Here is a 23,576-nt window from a genome sequence, read left to right on the forward strand (position 1 = left end):
TGGAGATACAGATGAATGGTCATCATTTATAAGGACTTTAGGAGATGGAAACATAGAGAGGGAGGTGGGAATTTGGGTGGTTTTAATACAGTGTGGTATTTTGCCAAATTTTAGAGGATTACGTGTCTGTATATATTTTTCAAAAAAAATATTGTTTTGTACTGCACAGGTGGAATTGCTGGATTGTCTGAGCAATATGGATTTTTAATATATATTTTTTGGAGTTAAGTCCAAATCAGGCTTTTAGATGGGTTTTGATATTTGGATTTTTCACCAGTCAAGTTTATCAGTTAGGACTTTGAGGATTATTTTTCTTTCTTGAAATAAATATGGGTCAGAGTTTCTCAACCCTTTTTCAGTCACAGCACTCTTTGAAATTATGCAATGTTTTTATGTCCTCCAGTCTAAAATGTAGAAAACGTAAATGTTACTAATCAATGGCAAACCTGTGCCTGGGACCATGCACAAAACTGCCTTGACGAAATTAGTTCCACATCAGAAGCCACCTTCAGAGGTTCCTCTATCACAGTGATGGCGGACCTTGGCACCCCAGATGTTTTGGAACTACATTTCCCATGATGCTCAACTACACTGCAGAGTGCATGAGCATCATGGGAAATGTAGTTCCAAAACATCTGGGGTGCCAAGGTTCGCCATCACTTCCCTATCACATCAGACGTTCAGAGTGACCCCATCACATCAGAATCCCCCCATGCATCAGAGGCCCCACTCTACATGACCCCTTCGCCATCATGAGCCCCCAAATCCCACAGTCCCCCCATCATAGAGCCATTGGTTGTTATGGCACTGGTGGCCAGCCTGCCAAAGCATGGCAAACCATGAAGTTGTTCTAGGGCAAACTGGGTCCCATGCTTGCGGCACCCCAGGGGAAGCCAGCCAGCACCCTGGTTGATAAACACATATAGATATTGCTGATGTCAAGAGAATTAATTAAAATTCATTTTTAAGCTCCAGTTGTTGAGTTCTAGATGGTGCCCTGTGCTTTGTGCTGCTATAAAATGGCGTATGGTTTATTATCTTATGCATTGCTGTGCGTTTCAGTCCATTCTGCAACTTCATCCCAATAGTGGCAATAGTAGGGCATGCTTGACATTCTCAATCTGACTCACATCTCAAATCCACAATTAATGTCTGCTGGTGTCTAAAAATACAACTTTTAATAGACTCATTTTATATAGTCTATTTAAATTCCAGTAACCAATATTTTAAATACAAACCCGATTCCAAAAAAGTTGGGACACTGTACAAATTGTGAATAAAAACAGAATGTAATGATGTGGAAGTTTCAAATTTCAATATTTTATTCAGAACACAACATAGATGACATATCAAATGTTTAAACTGAGAAAATGTATCATTGTAAGGGAAAAATAAGTTGATTTTAAATTTCAAGACATCAACACATCCAAAAAAAAGTTGGGACAAGGCCATGTTTACAACTGCGTGGCCTCCCCTCTTCTTTTTCTGTTTCAAGTATTTTATTAAATAATGCAAGTGAGTAACAACGTTTGACATACAGAATAATGCAAGGTAATGTAATCAAAGCTCGGTAACAGAGCATGACCAATAACTGTAACTACAGCAAATCGTGAGGGTTAGTAGACAAGGGGTGGTAAATGGGTTGTCACGAGAGAGTAGTGATTGGCATTACCAACCCACCGGCACCCCATATAGGGATCACACTGTGCCTAGGTGGGGAGGCAAAACCAACCAATTGTTAAACTAAAAGGGAACAGTACCCAAGTCTACCGTATCGTGTGGGAAAAGGCAGGGGGATGAGAGGATCCTCACGGGTATCTACCAAACAGGGAAAACATAGGCTACAGTAAGCCAGAATGAGGGAACAAGTCGAACGGGTAACCTGTAAACTGTAGTTAAAATGACAAGGTAGAACAAACTCAGACGTTGTAGGAGCTACAACATATGTATGCAGAAGGAAGGAAGCAGGGCGTGGGGGGGACAGGGAGAAGGGGGTAACAAGAGGGGACAAGGAGAAAAGGGGAAGGGGTAGAATGAGGGGGAAGAAAAAAGGATCGCCGGGGGGGCCAGTACATAAGGAGTGGGGGTTTTGGGTCCCCAGGTTTGGTTCAGGGCAGCAGTAGGGAGCTATCAAAATTGGGGGGAAGAAAATTGTCAACCCAAGGTTGCCAGATTCTATTATATTTCTCGACTGTATCCGTCAAAACAGCATCGATTTTGGCGTGGATCATAGCGTTGGTGATTCGGTGTTTCACTTCAGTCAATGGCAGGTGTGGGGATTTCCACGCTTTGGCAATGGTTTGTTTAGCCGCTGTTGTGACCCCTCTTCTTTTTATAACAGTCTGCAAACATCTGGGGACTGTAGAGATAAGTTGCTGAAGTTTAGGAATAGGAATGTTGTCCCATTCTTGTCTAATACAGGCTTCTAGTTGCTCAACTGTCTTAGGTCTTCTTTGTCGCATCTTCCTCTTTATGATGTGCCAAATGTTTTCTATGGGTGAAAGATCTGGACTGCAGGCTGGCCATTTCAGTACCCGGATCCTTCTTCTACGCAGTCATGATGTTGTAATTGATGCAGTATGTGGTCTGGCATTGTCATGTTGGAAAATGCAAGGTCTTCCCTGAAAGAGACGACGTCTGGATGGGAGCATATGTTGTTCTAGAACTTGGATATACCTTTCAGCATTGATGGTGCCTTTCCAGATGTGTAAGCTGCCCATGCCACACGCACTCATGTAACCCCATACCATCAGAGATGCAGGCTTCTGAACTGAGCGCTGATAACAACTTGGGTTGTCCTTGTCCTCTTTAGTCCGGATGACATGTCCCAGTTTTCCAAAAAGAACTTCAAATTTTGATTCGTCTGACCACAGAACAGTTTTCCACTTTACCACAGACCATTTTAAATGAGCCTTGGCCCAGAGAAAACGCCTGCGCTTCTGGATCATGTTTAGATATGGCTTCTTTTTTGGTCTATAGAGTTTTAGCCGGCAACGGCGAATGGCACGGTGGATTGTGTTCACCGACAATGTTTTCTGGAAGTATTCCCATGCCCATGTTGTGATTTCCATTACAGTAGTATTCCTGTATGTGATGCAGTGCTGTCTAAGGGCCCGAAGATCATGGGCATCCAGTATGGTTTTCCAGCCTTAACCCTTACGCAGAGAGATTGTTCCAGATTATCTGAATCTTTGGATGATATTATGCACTGTAGATGATGATAACTTCAAACTCTTTGAAATTTTCCTCTGAGAAACTCCTTTCTGATATTGCTCCACTATTTTTCGCCGCAGCATTGGTGGGAATTGGTGATCCTCTGCCCATCTTGACTTCTGAGTGACACTGCCACTCTGAGAGACTCTTTTTATACCCAATCATGTTACCAATTGACCGAATACGTTGCAAATTGGTCCTCCAACTGTTCCTTATATGTACATTTAACTTTTCCGGCCTCTTATTGCTACCTGTCCCAACTTTTTTGGAATGTGTAGCTCTCATGAAATCCAAAATGAGCCAATATTTGGCATGACATTTCAAAATGTCTCACTTTCAACATTTGATATGTTATCTATATTATATTGTGAATAAAATATACATTTATGACATTTGTAAATTAGTCCATTCCTTTTTTACTCACAATTTGTACAGTGTCCCAACTTTTTTGCAATTGGGTTTGTATGTTTCTATGTTTAAAGTATACAGAACATCAACTGTTAAACCGAAACCTAAGCATAATTATATAAAAAAGAGGTTTGAGAGGTAGGGCAGAAAGAGAATGTCAGACATACCCTACTATTGCTTCTATTGGGAGATATTTTACATTCCTATACTTTAATTGTATAAACTTTTTTGTTTTTTTATTGTTGGGGCAAAGAAGGTTTTGGAAGAATTTATGAGGCCCTTGTCTTATTAAAACTGAGAACCACTGATATAGAACATTGGAAGTGGCTGATTATAGTGATAACTACAAAGAATTTAGGCTGATCTCCAGAAAATCCTTAAAAACTTTTTTAGATGCTGAATTAGCAAAGTAAAATTGAACTAATAATAGGTGTTCTGTTTTAAATACTGATTTATACATTAACATACCCCCTTAGACACAGTCTGTCCAGACAGCATGGTCACCTGCTGACTTGGCACCATCCACAGGCAGCTTAACTCTTCAATAAGACACGGATGTTAAAGCGTAACTCCACTTTTGTTGAAAAATAATTATTCCCCTCTGGGTGATCTCTGTACATTACAAGGATAGTAACAAACTTTGTTGCAGATTCCTACCTTTTGTTATTCTGAAGAAATCATTGTTTGTTCCTCTGTGCTGAGTGGGTCAAATGGGAGTGGTTTCATAATTATCTATCAGCTGTGGCAGCTGCAGGGCTCTAATGAGAAAATCTGCTGGGCCTGCATCCCTTTAGACGTGTTTCTATTGGGAATATCCCACCAAGAATGACATTTTTGTTGCAGGGGATGCCAGAAATATGACTTGCATCTTAGGCTGGGAAAATTGGTGAGCCAATCACACAAGCAGGAAATTATGTTTCTGGGGGTGTGGTCAGTATACATTCTGTGTACAGAACAGCTCCAGGTAGCCATGTTGCATTGCAATTTCAGAAAATTACAACAGCTGCAGATTGAAAAGGAAAGATCATTCTTAATAACCTTCAATTACAATATGATTTGTGTCGCAATTTTACACGCTATATCAGTGATGGTAAACCTTGGCACGCCAGATGTTTAGGAACTACATTTCCCATGATGCTCAACTACACTGCAGAGTGCATGAGCATCATGGGAAATGTCGTTCCAAAACATCTGGAGTGCCAAGGTTCGCCATCACTGCGCTATATTGTTTTTTTTATTTTTTGTTTATTTGCTATTTTTTTCCCCCACGAAAGTGGAGTTACCTTTGAAATCCAATGCAATTTTATGTCAGATAATTGCAGTACAAAGGATGTGATTCCAGTCCTTTGAAATGTAATGACTTTGCAAATCCCGGTCTCTGCAAAGTACTAACACAGACTGAGGGAACATGGAAGAAATTGGGAAGGTCTAGCTAGGACTAAACCAGCTAGCACTAAACAGAAGGGGAGGACAGAGGAAGCTATAAAAAATCACATTAGTAGACAAGTTGCAGTGGCTCAAAATTGCCACTAGATGTCAGCGTGCTACAGAAAAATAATAACCTTGCCTGCAGTTCAATACAAGAAATAAAAATATGTGAAAGTGGGGCTAAACAATATGTATACTTTGTGTTAATGGCTGTTGCATACTGTATGTAGATATGTGACATGTTCTCCCCTCCTCCATTCACAGAACGCCTTGAATTCTTTTAAAAAAAATATAATACTTCAAGTAGTTTGGACCTCCGCTTTGCTCCGTGCCGTCAAGATCCTAAAATTCAACAGATGACAACCTCCCTCTTTTCTAGATGGAGTTGCAATTAAGAAACTTCCTTTCTAAGTCTCTGCAGCGCACAACTCTTTACGATTCCCTGAAACCCTTTGAGTATGTATGTACTAAAAAAGTAGAATGCAAGACATACTCTGTCCCAGAGCTATGCTCTTTTCCTACCACCAGAGGGCTCTGTCTCATGTTCTATCACCCAACAAGAGAAAAAGTTGGAGAGCTCCTTTACCAAGGACCAATAAGTCCACATCATACACTCACCGGCCACCTTTTTGGGTTATTTAACTTACTGTTGCCTTTCTATCATCTTGAACCAATCTGCCCATTCTCCTCTGACAACAACAAGGCATTTTACTCCACACAACTGCCGCTCACTGGATATTTTCTCTTTTTCCCACCATTCTCTGTAAACCCGAGAGATGGTTGTGTGTGAAAAACCCAGTAGATCAGCAGTTTTTGAAATACTCAGACCAGCCAGCAACCATGTCACATTCAAAGTCACTTAAATCCCCTTTTCTCCAACCCTTGATAAAGTCACATGTGTGTGTGACGCAACGCGTCGGAAGGAGCCGGGTGATGTCATTTCCGGTCTATGGCCGAGACCGGAAGTTCGGTGTTTTACATGCTGTACTGCTATGGGGTCTCCTCGGTTCTATCTTTGAATTGTACACCTGCATTTTCTTACTCATATGTAAGTTATTTATATTTCTTATTAAACTATTACTTTTACTTACTATAAAAGTGGAACACATAGTGTTCAAGGCTAAAAACGTGGGACTTTTAGGGGGTGTGGCCAGTGTATACATGATGATGTGTTGGTAATACATACACAGCTGCTGGTAAGCAAAATGGAGCATATGATAAATCATCACGTGTTTATTAAAATATTCCATAGCACTTAAACATTTGTACATTGAGTATTATAAAATAAAACGGGGAATGTAAACAATATACATAAGGATAACATGATACAATCATAATAAATGGTACATAGATTAACAAAGTATACCAACAAATAAGCAATATAGGAATGTCCACTATGGGGACTATGGGGCTGGTATGTCCGTCACATATCGGGAACTGCGATGCGCTCCTTCCGTTTCTGCTCCCCTCCTTCGTGGGGGTGTGGTCGCGGCAGCAGCGCATTGGCGCCACTACTTTCCATACAGAACGTGACGTCATCACTGCGTCGACGTCCTTGCACGTGATTTCCATCAGCGTTCATTTAGGGACGCCATCTTCAGCAGCCGTTGTCTGCTTGGCGGTGTCCCGCATTTTGAACAGCCAGTGACGCTGGGAGCAACTTCTGCCTCCCCCTCGGTGCAGGTCTGCTATCACTCTTCTCTATTCACCCCCACTACTCTTCAGCTTTTCTGTGTAGGCGCAATTGCCCATACTTCTTTTCTTGGGACACTCCCCACATTCATTTCACCACATTTTGGCATTCTCTTTGCTCCTATACTTGTCTTTTGCTGGATTCAGCACACTTATTGGTCACCTCACACATTCGATTTTTGGGGCACTTTCTATCCCCCCCTTTCTCACCTATTACCTTGTTACACCGCTATACACATTGGCTTTTTCCTTCCCTTCCTTTCCTCTTTTTCTCACACCTCTAGTGTTGGGTCTACTCTCTACCATTGTTGGTCTTGGGTCCAGCATTTCATTCCACTATATATCACCCCCCAGTATTATTACAGTCTACCCCATTACCCATTATGTTTTTGTACCGATTTTCCCATATGGCCCATCCTATGCCAGATTACCTCTGGCTTTGGGCTTAATATTGTACCTTATCAATACTTGGACTACCCCATTATTAATTATTTCCTTTATTTACATCTTAATATAGCCCTTACGACCTTCAATGGCAATCCACCTATCCTATATGGACCCTGCGCCCAGGCCGTATGCGGAATCCTTGCTCCCTCAGTTCCCGGTGTAGACGTATTTTCGGGTGGCCTCCAGACCTTTTTGGCAGTATACTATCTTATTGTAAGTCCTATTCCACATTTTTGTATCCCTGACCCTCCTTTTTGGATGCTATACCAAATATTTTATATTTTCTAGAGATCGAAATTGCCTGCTCCTGAGTAAGTGAACTATGCTTCACGAAACGCGTAGAGCCAAAGAGGCATTTTCCACTGATAGTTATTGTACAAGCAAGCATCCAATCATTCCTATATTGCTTATTTGTTGGTATACTTTGTTAATCTATGTACCATTTATTATGATTGTATCATGTTATCCTTATGTATATTGTTTACATTCCCCGTTTTATTTTATAATACTCAATGTACAAATGTTTAAGTGCTATGGAATATTTTAATAAACACGTGATGATTTATCATATGCTCCATTTTGCTTACCAGCAGCTGTGTATGTTTTACCAACACATCATCATGTATACACTGGCCACACCCCCTAAAGGTCCCACGTTTTTAGCCTTGAACACTATGTGTTCCATTTTTATTGTATACATTAGGGATGGAGACCCCATTGCACAGGTCTCAATTAAAGTCCCAATTTCCTTTTCTTCCCCAATTGTCTTTTTTCCCCATCCTCCCCCTTTTTTTCCCTATTTCCACCCTTTGAAATACTTTTACTTACTACATTATGGAGACCCTTATCTGTCTTTTCATGAGCTGAGCACTATCTGCTGCGGAGTTATCACTCTACTAGGATTGCGTCTTTGGAAAATACGCATTTTTATTGATTTAAGCTGATTACCATTCGCCACAGAGTGAACCGCTTGATTAACCACTTTAGCCCCGAAAGATTTTGCTGCTCAATGACCAGGCCACTTTTTTGAAGTTGGCAGTGCGCAACTTTAACTGACAATTGTGCGGTCATGCAACGCTATACCCATACAAAATTTACGTCCTTTATTTCCCACAAACAGAGCTTTCTTTTGGTGGTATTTGATCACCTCTGCACTTTTTATTTTTTGCGATATTAATAAAAAAAGAGCGAAAATTTGGTGAAAAATTTACATTTTCTACTTTGACTGTTAAAAAATATCCAATATATTCAATTTTTGTCATATATTTAGGCCAAAATGTATTTAGCTACATGTCTTTGACAAAAAAATTCTCAATGAGCGTATTTTTATCCACTTTAAGACCGGAAGATTTTACCCCCTTCCTGACCAGGCCATATTTTGTGATTCAGCACTACGTTACTTTAACGGACAATTACTTTAACAGACTAGCATTTCTAGCTGTGACCATCCTGACTTGTGCGACCTGCATGTCAAGCGACTTTGTCGCTAATTTTTTCTGTGATTTGCTGTGATTTTGACTCGACTTTGATTAGACTTGACGCAATGCCTGTGTAATCTTGAGGTCTATGGAACTCAAGTCACAATTTCGTTATACCAAAGTAGTTCAGGGACTACTTGGAAGTTGCTGCGACTTGAAGCCGCACAGATATGAATGGTACTCATTGGAAATCATGGAATACGACTTGCCATGCGACTTTGTTGTCCCAAGTCGCAGGACAAGTGGCACGAGTGTGAAAGGGGCCTAAGGGTAGATGTCTGAGGTTCAATCAGACAAACTGAGTCTCAGCATCTGTGGTGTCAGAGCTTTGGGAATCCTTTGTCATCAGTTAAAGTCCCTTTGGAAAACAAATATGATAGATAGATAGATAGATAGATAGATAGATAGATAGATAGATAGATAGATAGATAGATAGATAGATAGATAGATAGATAGATAGATAGATAGATAGATAGATAGATAGATAGATAGATAGATAGATAGATAGATAGATAGATAGATAGATAGATAGATAGATAGATAGATAGATAGTTTGTGAGGTCGAAAAAGACATCAGTCCATCCAGTTCAACCTATGATGTGTTTGCTGTTAACCGTACATTGTATACCCCTGTATGTTGTGGTCTTTAAGATGCCCATCTAATAGTTTTTTGAAACTATCGATGCTCCCTGCTGATACGACGTCATCCTTACTGCTCTGACAGTGAAGAACCCCCTACGTATTTTAAAGAGGAAGTAAACCCTCCTCAGGAAGTTGTACCTATAGGTAAGCCTATGATGAGGCTTACCTATAGGTACTGTAAATATCTCCTAAACATGTACCGTTTAGGAGATATTTACCTTTAATGCAGCCAGTGACGTCACTGGCGCATGCGCTCTGAAGGAACGGCTGATCGTGCCGTTCCTTCAGAGCCCCGTGCCGTGACCGTCGGCTCCCGCGCGCGTGCGCGGGAGTGACGTCACCGCGGCTCCGGCCAATCAGATGACCGGATGCCGCGATCCCGGAAGACGAGCGACATGTCATGTCGCCCGTCATACAGGTAAGAGAGCGGCACGGCGGGGGCTCGTTCTAAGGTAAGTATTTCATAATGAGCTAGTATGCGATGCATACTAGCTCATTATGTCTTTCTCTTGCAGGTTGTAAAAAAAAAAAAAAAATTTTTAAACAAGTTTACAACCTCTTTAAGGTTAAACCGTTTTCCTCAAGTTTTAGTGAGTGGCCAGATAGATAGATAGATAACAGGCTTTTTTAAGTAACTAAAATTTAATTGATACAGAATCAATATAGTTATGTGTGAAATTTCAAAAAAAAAAAAAAAAGTATTTTTTTCCTCTAACCATAATAATTAAACATATTTACAATAATATAATGCATTTTCTTTAACTTAAGTGTATGCACATAGAATGAAATTTGTACATAAAATTGCTTTTATTGTGTTTAAAGTGTTTATTACCTCTGATAATATTGAAGATTAAAAATGGACTTAGTTCGCAGACAGTGATTGCTTTTCTTAGGTCAAAGGTATCTTATCAGCATGAGAGAGTCAGAGTTGCACAAATTTTTGTCATCTGGGTAATATCTTGTAGTACTTGTAGTCTGATTATGCCTCGGTGGTCTGTATTCCTGGAAAAAAACATTTTCATTTATAGTTTTTCAACTACAGTTTGACTATAGAGGACCATTTCATAGCTACAGCAAAACAGAATTTAGCCCTGGGACTTTAAGCAGTTCTGGACCGGAAGGTTTTACCCCCTTAATGGCCAGGCCATTTTTTGTGATTCGGCACTGCATTACTTTAACTGACAATTTTGCAGTCGTCCGTTGCTGTACCCAAATAAAATTGATGTCCTTTTTTTCCCAAAAACAGAGCTTTCTTTTGGTGGTATTTGATCACCTGTGTGATTTTTATTCTTTGCGCTATAAACAAAAAAATAGCGGCAATTTTGAAAAAAAAATAAAATATATATACTTTTCACTTTCTGCTACATAACATCCCCCCCCCCCCCCCTAAAAAAAAAATGAAAAAATCCAATTTTTTCATCATGTTAGGCCAATTTGTATTTTGCTACATATTTTTGCTAAAAAAAAATCCCAATAAGTGTATATTGATTGGTTTGTGCAAACGTTATTGCGTCTACAAACTAGGGGAAAGATTTTTATTTATTTATTTATTTATTTGTGTTTTTACTAGTAATGGTGGCGATCTGAGATTTTTAGCAGGACTGCGACATTGCAGCTATCCTGCTATCCCGGCTCAGCTGATTTGTAAGAATGGGTCCCCCCTATGAGTTGCAATACCTAACTGGCTATTGTGATGCGTATTTTTAAATTTACATTTTTTTTTTTTTAGACATGCTTTATGCGCATCTACTCCTGAAGAATTGAGCTATAGCTCACGAAACGCGTTGAGTTTTAAAGATGCTTCTATATCACCATGTGTCAATACAGTTTTTAGCATGTATATTATCATATAGTTACTACTTAGTGGTTTGGCATATTGTATATGTACTTTATGTATGATGATTATCTTCTTTACCTTTAAATACATTTACTCCATATCAAGTGGCCGCCAGTGTTCACCTCATTTAAAGTCCCAGGGCTAAATTCTGTTTTGCTGTATATGTTTATAGGGGTGGAGCTGTGTCACTGGCAGCACCAGACCATTCATTTTTAATTGGACCATTTCATAGCTGTGTTCCAAAATAAAGGAATAAAGTAAAATCAAAGTGGTTAAAGGGGTTTATATTTTAGAGTGACCAGGTCAAAGTCTTGACCTAAATCCTATTAAAATGCTGTGGCTTGCTAAACGCACCAGAAGTTTGGAGATGTTTGTTTTTGGTGCACAGTGATGCCCCACCCTAAAGTCCCACTCACATGAAACCCCCCCCCCCCTCCCCCACCACAGCCTGTAAGTAAATTTGGAGGAACATTATCCCCTAGTATTATTTTTAACCCCCTCTTACCTTATGTGCTGGGTAAACTGCAATTAGCATAGTCACATGTCCAGCGAATCCAGCCACCTCTGGTCCCTCATTGGTTTTCTTTTCTATGTCTCTTTTGGGCTCTTACAGTCAGCCCCTGATGACGTGCCACCAGGTCCACCCTCCAGCTGCTGTGGGTCCCTGCTCCTAAAGCCTCATGGGATATAAAATGTGAATATCCTTGGAGGTTGCCTGAGCAGAGACATGTCATTGCCACCTAAGTGAGAATGGAGGCAAGGGGCATAATTTGGTTAAATATTTTCATTTGGTGGAGATCTGAAAGGGGCGATTCGAAAAAAAAAAAAAATTTCTGAGTGAAGTTCCACTTTCTTTCCATTTAAACTTCCTGTGCGAATACTGGAGATGGCAACTTCATTCAGGCTGGGTTCACACTAATGCGAATTGGATGCAGGTTTCCCCAGTTGTGCTGTGACCAAGGCTCATCGCCGAAACGCGTTAGCCACCTTGTCCTTTTTACTCACTGATGTGTGACATTAAAGAATTGGAAAATTTACAGAGTTGCCAGCTGTCCTTTTGCTTGACATTGTATTCCACAATGTATGGAGAGATCACTGCAGCCTGGGCACCTATTGGACGTTTCAATTTACCTGATGGTTCCACTGCTCAGAGCGATGTTTTTTTGTCTGATGACAGGAGAGAGCGACTGGCTGTCAATGGAGCCAGCTCACCCAGCTGAGGTGCGGCCCCCGGTTTGCACAGGAATAGGGTCCTGTGCGTCTTCTGGTCCATTTCAGGTCCAAATTCAGGAAAACATTGGGACCTGTTTTGCACCAGAGAAGCACCGGACCCCCTGCTGTGAGCCTTGGCCGCAGCTAGTGTGAACCCAGCCTCAGGCCATTGCATACCTCCCAACTTTCTAAGATGGGAATGAGGAACACCTATTAGCAAAAACATGCAGGCATAGAACACACCTCCTGCCACGCCCCCTTAAATGAGAATTAAAAAAATGATTGGTTAAAACCGACAAGTGCTTTTTTTTTAGCACTATTATTCCTTTATTTTGGCTCTTGAGATTTATAAAATGCAGCGATGTAGAAACTGGATGAAATGTTTAGCACTGGGAAATAATTTTTGATAGATAAATAATGCATTTTATATGCAGCTATAAAAATCGGATCAAAATGAGGGACAAATGAGGAGGAAAAAGGGACAGAGGGACTTTGTTCCAAATGAGGGACAGTCCCTCGAAATCAGAGACAGTTGGGAGCTACGGTAATTAAAGTGATTGTAAATGATCACCTTGTAAAACAACCCTTCCTGTTTAATCACTTTACCACCGGAGGATTTTGCTGTCTTACGTCTGGGTCACTTCTTGCGATTCGGCACCGTGCAAATTTAACTGACAATTGCGCGGTCGTGCGACGCCGTACCCAAACGAAATTTACGTCCTTTTTTTCCCATAAACAGAGCTTTCTTTTGGTAGTATTTGATCACCTGTGCGATTTTTACTTTTTGCGCTATAAACAAAAAAAGAGCGTAAATTTAAAAAAAAATAACAAAATTTTTCACATTTTTTTATATGAAATTCCCCCCCAAAAAAATGTAAAAATCTAATTTTTTTTTAAATTTTTGGCCAATTTGTTTTCTGCTACCTATGTTTGGTAAAAAAAATCGCAATAGGCGTATTTTGATTGGTTTGCGCAAAAGTTATTGCGTTTACTAACTAAGGGAAAGATTTCTGTCATTTTTGGTGGGTTTTTTTTAACGAGTAATGGCGGCAATCTGCGATTTTTTTTGCGGGACTTCGACATTGTGGCGGACAGATCGGACCCTTGACTGACATTTTTGACACTTTTGGGGGTACCAGTGACATTACTACAGTAATCAGTGCTATAAATATGCACTGTTACTGTAAAAATGACACTGGCAGTGAAGGGGTTAATTTTTATTGGTAATCAAGGGGTTAATGTATGCCTAGTGCTTACTGACGTGTGTGGGGGGAGGGAACTATGTGACACAAGGACAGATCGCAGGTTCAGCTATGCTGAATCCTGCAATCTGACCCTGCCTTTCACTTAGGAGATCCGCCCGCTTTGTTTACACAAGCAGGCGGATCTCCAAACTCGATTCCTCGACGATCGGGGAAGAGCGGCGGTGATCACCGCCGCTCCTCCCCTGGCCTGACTCCCACTGTGACTGAATACAGCGGGAGTGAGCCTCCGGCGGCGCGCGCGCGCCGCCGAGGAGGGGGGATGTCTGGTGACGTAGGTCTACGTCACCAGAAGTTATCGAGCCACTTTGCCGCAGTAGAGCTCTAGTGAGCAGTGCGGAAGTGATTAAAATAGAAATGAAAGACAACAATTTGTGTTTTTGGATGTAAAAAAAAATATTCAAAATAGCTAGGTTCCAAAATCTGAAAGTAGTAAGGTATCTATCCCTAAAGAGATAGTGGAAAGTCCACAAAGGGACAATGGGGGGAATTGGGACTGTGCAATACCAAAAAAGTAATGGCAAAAAGGAAAATATCATGGAAAAAAAAAAATGATATTCTAAAATAAGAATTTTATTGGTGCAAAAAGCAGTAAAATACCTCAATGAAGGGCCATTGTTAGGTGAATAATAAAAACCATTGATTGATTTTGTTTCATACTGCACCATGAGCCTCTTCCATTTTTTTGCAAATTTAACCCTTGCATGATGTGCTGAGTCTATCATCGCACTGGAGGTTACCCGTGAGGCCGGAGGTTGCTGACTATACTGATGCCCTGGAAATCCTGAGATTGGTCGCATAACACTTGTTTGCTGTCCTATATCCTAGACAGCATTTGGCTCTGGTGAGTTAGCATTTCATTTGTTTTTGATGTTGGAGATTATCTTCTTCCTATAATAAAGCTTACCTGTAGGTAAGTAAATATCTCCTAAACATGAACCATTTAGGAAATGTAGCAATATTTCCAGGCATTGGGCCTGATATGGTTCTGCCATTATTACCGGTAACGCTTCCAACACATTTAAGTTGAAAACCCAAGTGTGAGAACTGAGACAATGACCATTCCGGCATCTTTGGTTTGTTTTGTTTTATTATATTTAGGGGATGGGAGAAGGGAATGAGTGGGATACTCCTCTGGCTCAACTAGGTTCAACTGGGACACTGTACAGAAAAATGCCCGTTAGCGCTGTCTTGACACCAGCTGAATGCCGGCCAACGCTCCCTGACGCTTGAAGATCCTGTTCTGCTGAACTGTGCTAGAACTTCGACTTTAATACTCAGATTAACTCAGCCGGAGTGGTCCCCTCTACACTTCAGGCAGACCCTCAGGGGCAGTTCACAGTACTCACGAACTTGGCATGCTTTTCTGGAACTGAACCCCTCTATCTCCACTGGTCACACCGGATCCTCTCTGCAGCTCAGCTCAGCTCTCTCTGGACTCTCAGGCAGCCACCCGAGACACCCGTTCCTTCTGACAGGAGGAGAGAAAGCCGTACTCTCCCTCCTGGGACTCTGCTTCCCGCCAAAGATGCTGCGCCATGCGTTCCCCTCAAGCTTATACCCACTCCCAGAATCCTCTGCGGCAGAATCTGCCTTCTGGGGTAGATACAGGCCTGAATGAGCCACTGATTGGGTTTCCTCCACTGCCCAATGAGAATCCTCCCATAGAGCCAATGGGGAGACTTCCCTCTCAGCAGCCACACCTAGGAGACATGACAGCCCAGCGGAAAATCATGGTCCTGCTGTTAGGCAGCCAAGGCCCACTATGCTTTACCTAGCACCTACCTGTAGGATGCTACAGAAATATTCACCCTGGATGCAGACAGTTGCATCACCAGCAAAAGCGCTCTGAAGGTCCGGCATTCCTTGCCGGACCTGCAGATCTTCATCCCAGGAACTGAGGGCTCCTGAGCAAATGTGCGGGAGTAATTTTATTGTGGCACCAGCCAATCACATAGCCTGATTGTGGGAGTCCAGAAGAAAAGACGGGGGGCCTTTGTTTCAGGTATGCAATGCATACTAGCACATTATGCAATTGCCTTACATCTGGGTTTTTTTTTTTTTATTAAAGTAACTCCACTTCCAACATTCCCCTCTGGGTGATATCTGTACATTACAAAGATTTTAACAAACTTTGTTGCAGATTCCTACCTTTTCTTCGTTCCTCTGTGCCTCTGTGTTGAGTGGGTCTAATGGGAGTGGTTTCATAATTATCAACCAGCTGTGTAGTTGCAGAGCACTAATGAGGAATCTGCTGGGTCTGCATCCCTTTAGACGTGTTTCTATTGGGAGTATCTCACTAAAATTACATTTTTGTTGCAGGGGATGCGAAAAATCTGACTTGTATCTTAGGGAGACTTCTGGGAAAATTGGTGAGCCAATCACAAAAGCAGGAAATCATGTTTCTGGGGTGTGGTCAGTATACATTCTGTGTATAGAACAGCTCCAGGTAGCTATATTGCATTGCATTTTCAGAAAATTACAACGGCTGCAGATTGAAAAGGAAAGGTAATTTTTAATAACATTCAATTACAATATGATTTGTGTCGCAATTATATACGCTATATTGTTTCTTCCTAATTTGCTATTTTTTTCCCGCACGAAAGTGAAGTGGGTCCCTCGGCGCCGTCACCGTGACCGTCCGTCTTGCTGACAGACTCAGTCACATGATCCACCGCCGGCCGGCGCCGCCGCTCTGACGTCATGCCGCTCCTAGCGGCTGACATAGTACGGACTTCACCAGGGATGCAGCAGCCATCACAGCGCGGCCGCGGGGCGGTCCCAATAGCGGCCGCGTCTTAAAGCGGCCACAATAGCGGCCGCGTCTTAAAGCGGCCACAATAGCGGCCACGTCTTAAAGCGGCCGCGTCTTAAAGCGGCCACAATAGCGGCCGCGTCTTAAAGCGGCCACAATAGCGGCTGCGTCTTAAAGCGGCCACAATTTTAAAGCGGCCCCAGGGCCGGCGGCCCACCGGGAAATTTCCCGGTATCCCGGTAGGCCAGTCCGGCCCTGGTCAGTTTCTATTAGGAAAGCAGAGTGACTGGCAGGAACACCAGAGATTTCACATAAAGGAAGCAATACAAAGAGAACAGGAGACTTTCTTATACAAGTACATGGTAAAGCAGGCACATATCAGGAATATGAAGTGTTGGGGTAACAAAGGCTTTAACTGCTGTGAAGTCAAGTCACTGACATGGCTGTGGTGGATGGAACGGTTGCGTAAATCTCAGGAGTGGATGGATAAAATAACAAATTAATTGGCTGGTAAAATGGCTCTTCATATGTAGTTCATGTGTATTTAGCTTTTTGCCTGGAGCTCAGCTTTAAAAAGGCTAAAAAATACCAACAATGTAATTAAAGTTAAGGAAATATTCCAATAGTTGTTAGTGGCTTTAGGTCATCAAGGTCCCCCTTTGCTGTGACTGTTTGGATAAGTACCAAAAAAAATGAAAAGTAATATATGTTTTGCATAAATTTAAATTCTTATATTCAAGACTAAAAAATACAATCTATAAAATCATTTGCATCAGCATATTTTATATTCACCACTTGCAATCAGCAAGCGAAGGTCTAGGTTTCCTCCTCACCTTTTTTTTCCTGGCTAACTTTACTGCTATGTTGTGAATAGCCTGTGTTGTGAAAAGATCTAAACAGCAAGAGATCAAACTACAAAGACAACTGGATGAGTCATTGTTGGGACATTTCGATCCCCTATGCAGCTATAACCCTGTATGGATCTTCAGGTGGGCAAACCAAGACAGTCAAAAGTGAGCAGGATGCGCTGAGCTTTCTCTATCAGACTTTGAGGGCTCGTGCACGCTGCAGCTCAAAAAAAAAGCTGCTTTTATTTTAGCTTGAAGAAGCGTGTGCTTTTTTGTGCTCTTGTGCACATTTTTATTGAGTTTCTTCATGTTCCTTTGAGCTTCATTAAGCTTTTTTTGAGCATAAGCATTTTTTTCACAAACCCTCCTAGATAGTATTTTCTTAACCACTGTATAAACAAAATAAGCTGGAACAAGCATTTTTGCACGTTTTCAAGCTTCTTTGAGCTTTTTTTAGCTTTTTTTTAGCTCTTTGGGGCACTAGCTCCTAGTTTGGTGGGGGGGGGGGGGGGGGTTCTGCCTGCAAGAGCATATGCCTGAAAACGCCTGAAAAATCCATAGTGTGCATGGACACATTGGCTAACATGGAGGGAAATTTCCAGGCAGAAAAAAAAGAGCTCAAAAGAGCTCAAAAGCCTGTAGGAGCAGCTTTGACCTGCAGTGTGCATGAGCCCTTAGAGTGCTCTAAAAAAAATCAGTGTCATAGAAGCATCCTGTGTTAAATAATAATTAGCACACCAACGTTTCTATAAAAATAATGAAAATGAGAGATCAGCTTATAAGCTTGTAAACATAAAAAATAAAATACGTGGAGGAAAAGCCTGATAGTTTTTCTATAATTAGCATAGTCATCGGCTATCTGCTTGATTTAAGCCATCTCATTCCTGTGCTTTAAAGGATCTGTCCACCCAACAGTGATATTTTAGTTATAGGTGAATTTTTTTGGGCTTGGGCTACTCAAAGAGTATTAACCGCTCCATCCTATCCCCATGGATAAATGAAAAGTTAGGCTTACACCAGTTAGGCCTGTTATTGGTCATTAAAACTTGCTACTGGCCATTTTCACACTGCTGTATCCTCTACATTATTTATTACTTTATCCAATGCAGTCCACAGTTAGTATTGTGAAAAGTCTCCTTCATATACATATCTTCACCATCCACCACCTTACCGTGTTTAGTCCTTTGAAAAGAATCACCACCAAAAATAGATGGAATGCCTGCTTACCAGCTCATACAGACCTCCTATCTCAGAAGGTCAATCTCGGTTGTGGCTAAATACCCAGCCAGGGCCTTTAGGGGTCATCTGAGAATCCTCTTGTGATATGCAGACCAATCATCCAGGCAGTATGATCATAGGTAAAACCCAAAATTCAGAAAACTCCACATAGTAAAAAAATCCTTAAAACATTTTATTGCACTTACATCAAAGAAGTCCAACAATCATGTTTAGAAATCAAAAAATGCTGGCCAGCAAATACAACCCCACCCGTCCATCCGGGACTCGAGATTTGCGGTGACGTCAGCACGTCTCTCTTCCCTACACGTTTCGTCATACGTTGACATCGTCCAGAAGACACGATTGTTGGACTTTTTTGATGTAAGTGCATTTTATGGTTTGTGCAATAAATTATTTTAAGAATTTTATGCTATGTAGAGACTTCTGTATTTTGGGTTTTACCTATGATCATACTGCCTGGATGATTGGTCTGCATATCACAAGAGGATTCTCAGATGACCCCTATAGGCCCTTGCTGGGTATTTAGCTAAAAGCGAAATTCACTTTCTGTGATAGGAGGTCTATATGAGCTGGTAAGCAGGCATTCCATCTATTTTTGGTGGCGGTTCTTTTCAAAGGACTATACATGGTAAGGTGGTGGATAGTGAAGATATAAAATAAGAACATGTTTCACTATACTAACTGTGGATTGCATCGGATCATGTTTTGGTATATGCAGAAGAGCTCAATGTAGCGCAACTCTGTTAGAGTATATTGTTCTTGGACTGTGTATATATCTCAAAGGAGAGTTGCTGCTCTAAGTAATGTGTTTTGGATCATAATATAGGGCAGTTTTTTCTCTTCTGTAATTATTTAATACTTGTAGTAAAACCTCAATCTGGAAATTTGGGCCTAGCCTTGCTGGTTACAAATGTCCTGCTGCTGGCCAATTTTATTCTGCTATATCATTGGTCTCTTAATACTTGTAGTAAAGCACCTGTCTGTATTCTTTTTCTCTTATACACCGTTCAGCCCTATTATCACTGGTTAAAAGTGTCTTACTTCTGCCCAATTTTGCATTGCTTAATGTTTATCCACCCCTCCTTTGCCCTTTTCCATTCACAGAATAGATGAGGGGGAAAGCTAGTAACCCATTATCGTCACTGTACTAGAGTCGGAAATGTACACTATATTACCAAAAGTATTGGGACGCCTGCCTTTACATGCATGAAATTTAATGGCATCCCAGTCTTAGTCCGTAGGGTTCAATATTGAGTTGGCCCACCCTTTGCAGCTATAACAGCTTCGACTTTTCTGGGAAGGCTGTCCACAAGGTTTAGGAGTGTGTCTATGGGAATGTTTGACCATTCTTCCAGAAGCGCATTTGTAAGGTCAGGCACTGATGTTGGACGAAATGGCCTGGCTCGCAGTCTCCCAAAGGTGTTCTATCGGGTTGAGGTCAGGACTCTGTCGAGGCCAGTCAAGTTTCTCCACCCTAAACTCGCTCATCCATATATTTATGGACCTTGTTTTGTGCACTGGTGCGCAGTCATATTGGAACAATAAGGGACCATCCCCACAATTGTTCCCACAAAGTTGGGGGCATGAAATTGTCCAAGTGTTTTGGTATGCTGACGCCTTAAGAGTACCCTACACTGGAACTAAGGGGTCAAGCTCAATCCCTGAAAAACAACCCCACACCATAATCCCCCCTCCACCAAATGATTTGGACCAATGCACAAAGCAAGGTCCATAAAGGCCCTAACCCTAAAGAGTATATAAAGGATTTATTTAAACGTATGGGGGCTAGACTGTGTTTTTTTTAAATTATTCCTGTGACCCCACAAACTCAGCCCTCTATTTATCTTGGTGACCACTGTCAGTAAGACAGAAAATTAGGGGAAAATTCAAAAATGTGTTGCCACCAGAACAAGAGGTAAGGGTAAATCATGCAATGGGAAATCCTGTTCCTGTGACAACTCTCTGAGATGGGAGTTCCGTTCACCCTGTAGAGATTTCCACTTATTTCCTGTGGTGTCACCAGGACATAAAGTGAATAGAAATCTCCCCAGAGGGATACAAACGGTAAAAATTAACCTGACAGGGGTCTAATCAATCCATATTTGATCTAAAACTAAAAGGATTGGATGCACATTAGCCTAACCCAACCCTTCCTTCGGAAAAAAAAATAGTTATCTTGTAATTCCAAAATTAACACTTAACAACCCATAACATCTAGTCTTAGGCTGGCCATACACTATACAATTTTCTTGTTCAACTTTCCTTTAGATTTACCAAAACCATGTAATATAGGGTCAAACCTAAACACTTTCAATTTGTATTCAATCAGGCATGCCCTTGCACTACATAGTTTAAGGTAAATCTAAAGGAAATTGAATAAGAAAATTGTATAGTGTATGGCCAGCCTTATTGCATAAATTCACGTTTACTTTCACCTGAACCACTTCAGCTCCTGAAGATTTTACCCCCTTCATGACCAGGCCATTTTTTGCTTTTTAGCACTACGTTACTTTAGCTTGTAATTGCACGGCCATGCAATGCTGTACGCAAACAATATTTTCTATCATTTTTTTCACACAAATATAGCTTTCTTTTGGTGGTGTTTGATCACCACTGGGTTTTTTTTTTGCAATAGAAACGAAAAAAGACTGAAAATTTTGAAAAAAACACATATTTTTTACTTTTTTTCTGCTATAAAACATATCCAATTAAACAAAAATAAAAAAAATCTAATTTCTTCATACATTTGGGCCAAAATGTATTCTGCTACATGTCTTTGATATAAAAATCACAATACATATATATTGATTGGTTTGCATGAAAGTTATAGTGCCTACAAACTTTGGTGTATATACTGCAATTTTTATTTTTTATTTTTTTTTTTATACTACTAATAGCAGAGATCAGCGACTTATAATGGGACTGCGATGGTGCGGCAGGCAATCTGACACAAACTGACGCTGGGGGGAACTGACTGCCACTGACATTACCAGTGACACTAATACAGTGACAAGTGCTTATACTATACACTGTCACTGTACTAATGACACTGTCTGGGAAGGGGTCCAGGGGTTAAATGCGTGCCTAACAATGTGTAATATGTGTAAAGTGTGCTGCTTTTACTAATAGATCTCTAAGTTTGCTTTGCAGGGAAGAGAAACAGAGAGATTGTTCCCTCTGTACAGAGTGCTGTGTTAATTGTCAGCACAGAGCTCTGGGCTGTGATTGTACACAGCCGATCAGCAGGTCCCGGCCATGAATCATTGGCTGGGGTTTGCTGTTAGGCTCCCGCTCTGTTCGATCCCAGCAGGATCCAGCCGGTGGGTGCGCAAGAGTGCCATGAACCCGGAAGAAGGCAGCAATTTACGGGTACGTTGCTTTGCCTACACCAGCCGCCCATCCACAGTACATTGTGGGCGACCGAGCAGGAAATTGTTAAATAGTGCAAAAGTACATATAATATACAATGCGGTGTTTTGTCAGCGGTACAGGGACGTCCTGCGCTGTTCCCGAAACAAAATTGAGTCGGGCTTAGTGCTGCTTAGCCAGTCACATGAAGTTTTGTGTTTCATCAATGAATACAAGACTTCCTATGATTGGTTGAGGTGGATTGGTTGTGACATCGTCTGCCCACCTCTCCACAATAACTAATGAAAGGAAGTCTTTTATTTACTAATAAAAATATAAGAGCCGGTTCACACTGAGGCGACACGACTCCTTACTACTTCGGGGGCGACTTGTGCATTACATTGCACCACGACTTCGGAGTGAGTTGCAGGGACTTCACATAATGGAAGTCTATGCAAGTCACTCCGAGGTCTCCCTGAAGTAGTACAGGACCCTTTTTCTAAGTCGGTGCGACTTGTGTCGTTCCTATTAGAACGGGTCCTGTAGCGGTTAATGGACCGCGAGGGAGCGCGACTTGTCAGGCTGACAAGTCGCCTGACAAGTCGCGCTAGTGTGGACCGGCTCTAAAGCTTCTTGTGAATGGTTGAACAGTGCTTACCATGACTTGATTTTGTCCCAGCTGCAGATGGGAATTTCCTGTTGTATATTGTATGTAGCTGACTCCAAATACAGTTTATACAGCACTGACAGCGGGCACACGTTAGAAAAGGAAAATGTTCATTGTGACCAGCTTGGTCCAATCAAACTGTTTAAAATGGAATATAAACCTGGATTTAGGCTTTGACCCTTCACATGATCTTGATTTTAATCCTTAACCAAACTACGACAACTATTTAAAACTTTTTTAAAGTCTATTTTTAACACCAGTTTGCCTCAACCCCTAAATTTAACCCGTGCTTTGCCCAGAATGAATGAAGCCAAGCCAAGCAGCAGGTTTACTTTACCATCTCCTCTCCACCAAGAGCCACTGATACCTACCTTCTCCTTATTCCTCCGCCATTCTGATTGATCTCCCGGAGTTAGAAGAAGAAGTCCTGTGTAGGCTTAAACCTATGATTGGAGCTTACACAGAGATGAAGACTATCCCCCTTCCATGGGACAGTGCTAAGTGGCCAATCATCAAGCATGCACCCCATCCCTTGGAAGGAAGGAAGAGCGAGTCACATGATCCCTTATACCTGGCTGGAAATACCAGATATGTGACTTACTGGGCTAGCCTACATGAGAAGAAAACAGGTCAGTTGATTTAATCCAACAAAATCCATCCATAACTGAAATACTAATTTTGCGTTAAGTTAGCCTTAAAGGAATCCATGGTAGGGATTGTGTAATTGAGTGCCAGAATGTCCATGGCACACTGCCTTGTATAGTAGTGTCGTAGATGGAGAGCCAGCTGCTGCCCAAACCGGGTCAGATGATCTGTAGAACATCACTAGCTGAAAGTCCACAAGACACCTTGAATTCGTCGAAGAGCTGTTTCAGTCCCTCTATGTAGAGTTTGTGATAATGTGACACTTCTTCTTCCTGAGGGCAGGGACAATGCGGCACGCGGATGGGTCTTCCCACTGCAACAAAGAGGAGACAACAACTTAAAGTGGTATTAAAGGCTTGGCTTTAAAAAAAAAAACATATCATACTTTGCTTTTTTTTGCAGTGGTTTTGAACAGAGCAACCCCGATCCTCCTGTTCTTGGGTCCCCCCCTGGAA

The 23,576-nt window shown here is 41.5% G+C and overlaps 1 protein-coding gene across 3 annotated transcripts in view; it reads right to left on the minus strand.

Moving 5' to 3' along the window:
- Positions 1 to 23,176: 23,176 nt before the first annotated feature.
- The window catches only part of MOGAT3 (monoacylglycerol O-acyltransferase 3), a 61,402-nt gene continuing 61,002 nt past the window's right edge, over positions 23,177 to 23,576 (minus strand). For all 3 annotated transcript variants that reach the window (XM_082255493.1, XM_082255494.1, XM_082255495.1), the window contains one exon: positions 23,177 to 23,434. In XM_082255493.1, coding sequence (XP_082111619.1) covers positions 23,280 to 23,434 — 155 coding nt within the window. In that variant the 3' untranslated portion in view covers positions 23,177 to 23,279. The remainder of the gene's footprint in view (positions 23,435 to 23,576) is intronic.

This window comes from Pelophylax lessonae, assembly GCF_965119305.1.
Source record: "Pelophylax lessonae genome assembly, chromosome: 4".
Lineage (NCBI taxonomy): Eukaryota > Metazoa > Chordata > Amphibia > Anura > Ranidae > Pelophylax > Pelophylax lessonae.